Here is a 6,899-nt window from a genome sequence, read left to right as displayed (position 1 = left end):
CCTTTTACAACTTTTCAGATTTCTAATGTGTTGAGGATGTAGCTTGGAGTTAGAGTATGTGAATCCCACATGCAAGGCCGTGAGTTACCTTCCCTGAGTTACAGACACACACACACACACACACACACACACACACATACTTATTGCATGTCATTTGGAATTCCAAGCTTTTTTATTTAACAATAACAGCAACAAAAAGTTCCAAACAAAATATATTATTAACCTGGCACAGATTCATAACATTACATTTTCTGATGTGAACTGTCAAAGAAATGGCTACCACTGGTTATTATTCGCTACACTAAAACTCCAAGAAAACATAAGAAACTCCATAAAATGTATGGTTTATTGGTACCTGTTTAGTCATATTAGTTAAAAGTCACTTAATAAATATTTGCTGAGTGGCAGACATATCATGTACCTGAAGCCCCAGCTACTTAGGAGGCTGAGGCAAAAGGATCACTTGAACCCAGAAGTTGCAACCCAGTCTGGGCAATATGACAAAATTTCCTCTCATAAATAGTAAAATGGGGGCTGCGGAGATGGTACAAGAGCATTGTCTGCTCTTCCAGAGGACTTAGGTTCAATTCTCGGAACTTACGTGGCTGTCCCAACTATATATTGTGTGTGTGTATTCATATGAATACACACACACAATATATCTAGATAGATAGATAATTTTAAAAAGTGAAATGGGAGGCTGGAGAGATGACTCAGCATTTAGGAACACCTGATGCTCTTCCAGAGGAATGAAGTGGGTCTCAGTACCGAAATGAGGCAGCTCACAACCACCTGTAACTCCATGGGAGTTGAAGTCATCATTTGGCTCCCCCAGGCATCTATACGGTCATGACATATATACACATATACACATACATTTTAGAAAGACTAAACAAGTATCTGTGGATGAATGAGCTAAGCTGGTCCTCAAAGGATAGTCACAGCGAGTTTAAGTCCTCCATGTTCTCTGTGATAGACTCAAAATTTTGGTTTATTTTGCAGTCAATTTTTGGGGTGACTGTTCCATGGCATCCTATAAATGAAGTTTCCCATAATTTTGAAGTGCTCAACTAGTGTGAATTCTTTTCTGGTGTCCGTCAAGACAAGACTTGTCAGCAAAGGCTCTTCCACACTCAGAGCATTTATAAGGTTTTTGCCCAGTGTGGAGCTTTTTATGAAAATCAAGGTGTTCTTTGCGGCTGAAGGGTTTCCCACATTCATTACATGCATGGGCTCCTTCTCCACTGTGAATTTTCTGATGAACTCGGAGATTTGACTTCAGAGAGAAGGTTTTCTCACATCTAGTACATTCATAAGATTTTTCTCCAGTGCGGATTTTATGTTGAGTAAGTTTTTCCTTCTGGACAGAAGCCCTGTCACAGAGAGCACACTCGTAAGTCCTCACCCCAGCATGGATCTTCTCGGGATCGATGGCATTTGCTTCCTGGGCAAAAGCCTTTTCACACAGCCCACATTTGTAGGGTTTCTCTCCTGTGTGTGTTCTCTGTTGCTCACAAGAGCAGACATGCAAATGAAAGATTCCACACAGTTCTTACATCTGTGAGGCTTCTGCTCCTGTGAGTGTTCTCTTGACTAAAGGCTGAGTTCTGTTGGAAGGACTTGTCACGCTCATCACACTTGTAGACTTTTTTGTCCTTGTGGATTTTCTGGTGATGGCTGTAAGATGACACCCAGGAGAAGGCTTTCCCACAAGCTTGGCCTCTAGAGGGTTTCTCTTTGGTGTGACTTCTCTGATGTTGAACGAGGTTGGTCTTCTGCCTGTAGGCTTTTCCACACTCACCACACTAATAGACTTTTCTCTCTGGATGAGTTTTCTGATGTTTACTTAGGTTCCACAGCATTTCGAATGTTCTTATTTATTACATTTAAAGGATATCTCGCTGCTGTGGATGTCAGGTGCCTCTGAAGGCGTGGCTTTGAACTGAGTAACTTGCCACAGGCATTACACTCAAACTGCTTTTCCATAGATTTGCATAAATTGGGGTCACCTGATTTTCTAGATTCCTGAGAATTGTTTTTTATATGCAAGGCTTCCTATCAAAACGACATCTCAAATGGCTTCCACGTAGATGGGATTCTGGGAACCTGATTCTTGAAGGAACATTGCCATTGCTTGAGAGAAACATCTTTTTAGGTGCAGTACCTTTTTGCTTAATGAATGTTTTCTTGAGTGTTGATACAAATCCTATCTTGAGGGTCTTCTCCACATTTACAGACATCCCAACCAGCCTTTCAATATTCTGGTCATTTTCTGAAATGGATTAAGGAGAAATGTTCCTGAACATTTGCACTCTTGTGGCTGGAGATGAAGATGTTAGACGTCACCAGTGGGGCTATTCTGATCTCAGGGAATTGGAGTTAGTCTAGCCATCGTGAGGAAGTGGCTGATGCACTCTGTGCCACCATGTCGATGGGCTCCCAGGGACCAACTGCTAGTTGTACTAGTTAAGAGGTTGTGACAGGGGTTGGAGAGATGCCTTCTTCAGAACTCTCCTGAATATGTTCACACACAGATACTCGTTATTAAAAATAAAAGAAAACTGGACTGGAAAGGTGGCTCCGCAGTTAAGAACACTTGCTAGTCTTCCAGAGAACCCCAGTCAGGCTCCAAGCACCCACCTCCAGTGGCTAAAAATCACCCACAACCCCAAATCCAGGGGATCTGATGGCCTCTTATGGCTCCCGGCCACTTGTATACACTTGGCACATGCTTACGCATATACACAGTAAATTTAGAAAAGTGATCTTTTTTTTGTTTGTTTGTTTTTTCGAGACAGGGTTTCTCTGTGGTTTTGGAGCCTGTCCTGGAACTAGCTCTGTAGACCAGGCTGGTCTCGAACTCACAGAGATCCGCCTGCCTCTGCCTCCCGAGTGCTGGGATTAAAGGCGTGCGCCACCACCGCCCGGCTAGAAAAGTGATCTTTTAACAAGAACAATAACCAAACGGGTGTGGCAATGGCTCAGGGGGTGAAGCACTGGCTTTGTGAGTGTCAGCACCTGAGTGCAGACCTGAAGAACTCAGAAAGAAACTGACATGGTGGGGACACATCCGTAATGCCAGCAAAACAGAGACGGGAGACTTCCTGAAGGTCCATGGACCAGCTAGTCGGGTGTATTCAGGAGTGAGTTAGAAACCCCATCTCAAATAAGGTCGGTCAAGGGGTAAAATGAGGCTCAACCTCCAAGATTGTCTTCTGACTTCCAGCTTGCATGCCATGCCATGATTATGCCCACATCACACATAGATATACATACCAAATGGATGAACAGACAGATGGATGGACACACTCACACAGGCAAGAAAATAAGGGGGAAACAATAAAACAACCATAAAACTTGGCACCACACTCCTCTCTTGGCTCATCCTAATCCTGGCTCACATAGGATATCCCAAAAGTGAAAAGCAGCTCAGAAGCAAATATGCTTTACCTTGAGCAGGTGCTTGTATAGTTCAGACTTCAGGCCGGCACTCCCAGCCCCCAACCTCAGCCACAATGCCCTCCTTGCCCACAGAGGCCAGGTTGTTGCTGTAGTTCTCCAACATCACATCCTTATACAAGCTTCTCTGCTCAGGGTTCAGCCCCTGCCACTCCTCAGGGGTGAAGTGCACAGTGATGTCCTCAAAGGTCACTGTCCCCTGTAACAGGAAATCCCCCATCTGTAGTAACACGTCACTGCAGGCAGGTGTGGTGGCCTGCCTAGAAACTCAGTGTTCCAAAGGCTGAGGAGGGAGGATGGCTGTGAGTCAGAAGCCAAAAATAGCTAGACATTAAGTTCCAGTCCAGTGTGAGACCCTATCTCAACACAGTAACAAGGCTGGGCCTGTGCTGCGCACCTTTGATCCCAGCACTCAGGACGCAGAAGCAGCTGGATCTCTGTGACTTCGAGGCCAGACTAGTCGTCTACATTGTGAGTTTCAGGTCATCCAGGACTACACAGCAAGACCCTGTCTCAAAGTTCCTTGAGAATTCCCTAAAGTTTTTTACTACCTACTCCTCCAATACGTCCCAGACCCACCTCCACTCTCCACCCAATGTGTCTTCTCTTTTAGTTTCTTCTTCTTAAATAACACATCGAGTCTACTTTGTGCTATTCATAAACTCCTGCGTATGGAACCATTTGCTGGAGTATGGTCGCTAATGTCTGCACATGCATGCATATGACCTCTACACGCTTTGCGTAGTATCTTGGATTATTCATCAGTAAAATCATTTTAAAGTATCGAATTTGTAATACTACTCAGAATAAAAAAATCTTACTATTTTTCACAAAATTATAGCTGTTCTTTTTCAAAATTGTGTCTTAATTTCTATTAAAATAGTTTTATGATTATGAAAAGTTGATAGGTTTCTAGAAAAATGGAAATTATAAAATTTCTCAGACTGTTACTGAGAATGTCAATATTAGACCAAGCAATGAGGACAATCAAAACTTAGGAACACAGCTATGCATTTCCTAACTGCCTGTTACTGGTGGCGATTATACTGAGTTGATGGTGATTTGCCCATATGTTATCATTTCTAATTTTATCTTTATGAAATGCATCTTTATTTGGATCCTAATAAATAATATGGTACCTACCATAAAAAAAAAAAAACCCTGTCCCAAAAACCAAACCAAACCAAACCAAACCAACAACAAAAATAAACCAACGAAACAAAACAGGTAACGAAAAGCTTCCAGTGGCTTCTGAGTACTAGGAATATAAAACTGTGTTCCACTGTCTTGTGAGCAGAGTCACTGAGTACTTACTATACTCTGGGAGAAAATAAACTGAACCTTTAAATATTTTGCAATCAAATCAAAACCCTAATGCTCATTCATTCATGCAACCATTTTACTGAAACGTGCTAAAAGAGTCTAGTAATTTTATATTTCAGTGATACATCTGAAGATGAACTTTAGACAAGGCAGGTGATGGCAGTGGTCAAAAGATGTTCACCTTAGCTGGACTTGGTGGTTCACACCTTTAATCCTAGCAGATTAAGGCAGAGGCAGAGGCAGGGACAGGCAGATCCCTGAGTTTGAGGCCAGCCTGGTCTACACAGTGAGTTTCAGGCCTCAAAAGTAAAGAATAATTTTTTAATTTAAAGATATTCAGCTTTACTAGGAATGTTTTCTTTTCTTTTCTTGTCTGTCTGTCTCTGTTTTGTTTTGCTTTGTTTTTTGAGACAGGGTTTCTCTGTGTATCCTTGGTTGTCCTGAAACTCACTTTGTAGACCAGGCTGGCCTATCTCTGCCTGCCTGAGAGCTGGGATCAAAGGCGTGGCCACCACCACCCAGTGAAATGTTTTCACTTTAACAAGGAAAGGGAAATTGGCCCAGGTACAGGCCTGTAACCTCAGCTACTCAGGAGTATGAGCAGGGAAGATTAAGAGTTCAAGGCCTAGCTGAGCTAAAGAGTAAATTCAGGGCCAGACTGTGTCATTCAGTAAGACTTTGTCTCAAATTGAAAAATACAGGACATGGAGATCTGTAGCTCAGTAGCAGGGGGCCTGCCTCGCTTGTTCCAGCCCTGGGCTTGATTCCTCCCCACCCCCACAAGAGAAAGAGAGAAATCAGAGTCTCTGATGTCTTTCAATAAAGGCAAGGAAGGAAACATGGGACACTCAATAGCAGAGACCGTGAGCAACGGGAGCACAACCGACATGGTCTTTCTGAGGGATTTCAGATTTGTGGACGCTATTATTACATTTTGTTCATTTATTGTGTGTGTGTGTGTGGTGTGTGTGTGTGTGTGTGGTGTGTGTGTGGAGTTCAGAGGACAACCTGCAGGATATGGTTCTCTTGTCACACCGCGTGGCTTCCAGGGATGGAACTCAGGCCAATAAGCTGGGCAGCAAGAACTTTATCCACTGAACCATCTCCTGACTGAGCCATCTTTCTGGCTCCTATTTTTGCTGTTGTTTTGTTTGAGACAGAGTCTCATGTAGCCCAGAGTGGCACTGAATTTACTGCAGAGTGAACCGTAGGCTTCGCTGTCTGATTTTCCCGCATCTACCCACTGGCGCTGGAATTACAAGTGTACATCACCACCCCAGCTGATTTCCAAGGTTTCAGTTATTGTTTAGATTTATTTTGTGTATATGAATGCTTAGCTACATATATGTGTGCGTGTGTGCACCATGTGCTTGCCTGGTGCTTGCAGAAATCAGGACAGCAAATTTCTTAAAACCAGAGTTATAGATACTTGTGAGCCACAGTTCAGGTACTGAGAACTGAACCCAAGTCCTCCGCAAGAGCAACAAGTGCTCTTAACATCTGGGCCATCTCTTCAGCATCCCGATTTCAAGTTGGGGCTGGTGATACTACTCTGTAGTACAAAGCTATTTGCCAGACAATAGAGTCCTGGTGTGTGTGTGGGGGGGATCTCACCTTGGCACCATTCATTTCATTCATTTCTTGTTCTTTTCAAGCCAAGAAGCCAAGACAGCCCTGGGGAGGAAGATTCGCTTGGAACTGCAAAAGAAAAAGCCCCACAAGACCAGCAGGTCTTTGGAATGTGCCATAGCCCCACACTAGAGCTCTGGACTTGCTTCCCTATAGGAAGCACTTTTCTCCTCGCTAGCCAGGCCACAACCTTCCAAACTAGCACCCTTGGCTGTAGAACAACCCGTATATATGAACTTAGGGCCTGGGGGGATAGTTCAGCAGGCAGAGAGACCCAGGCAGGGCCAGGCTGAAGCTCTGAGTTTGATCCTGAGTACCCACACAGTAGGAGGGAACCAAATCCTCCAGGTTGTCTTATAACTGCTGCATTTGGGCCTTGGCATGCACACACCTACCACACATTCACCCATATTCCCAGACACATACAATAGAAAGAAAATGCTATTTTAGCCGGACGGTGGTGGCCTACGCCTTTAATCCCACCACTC

General features: G+C 43.8%; 1 protein-coding gene across 1 annotated transcript; it reads right to left on the bottom strand.

The window, feature by feature from the left end:
- Nucleotides 1-1,066: 1,066 nt before the first annotated feature.
- On the bottom strand, nt 1,067-6,411 carry Zim3 (zinc finger imprinted 3). The gene is given in 6 exon segments (XM_026777121.1): nt 1,067-1,512; nt 1,515-1,574; nt 1,577-1,875; nt 1,877-2,025; nt 3,506-3,658; nt 6,397-6,411. Coding segments are annotated over 6 exon segments (1,122 nt in total).
- Nucleotides 6,412-6,899: the final 488 nt, after the last annotated feature.

The sequence above is a fragment of the Microtus ochrogaster genome, unplaced genomic scaffold (genome assembly GCF_000317375.1).
Source record: "Microtus ochrogaster isolate Prairie Vole_2 unplaced genomic scaffold, MicOch1.0 UNK47, whole genome shotgun sequence".
Taxonomy (NCBI): Eukaryota; Metazoa; Chordata; class Mammalia; order Rodentia; family Cricetidae; genus Microtus; species Microtus ochrogaster.
This window is presented reverse-complemented; position numbering and strand designations above follow the sequence as displayed.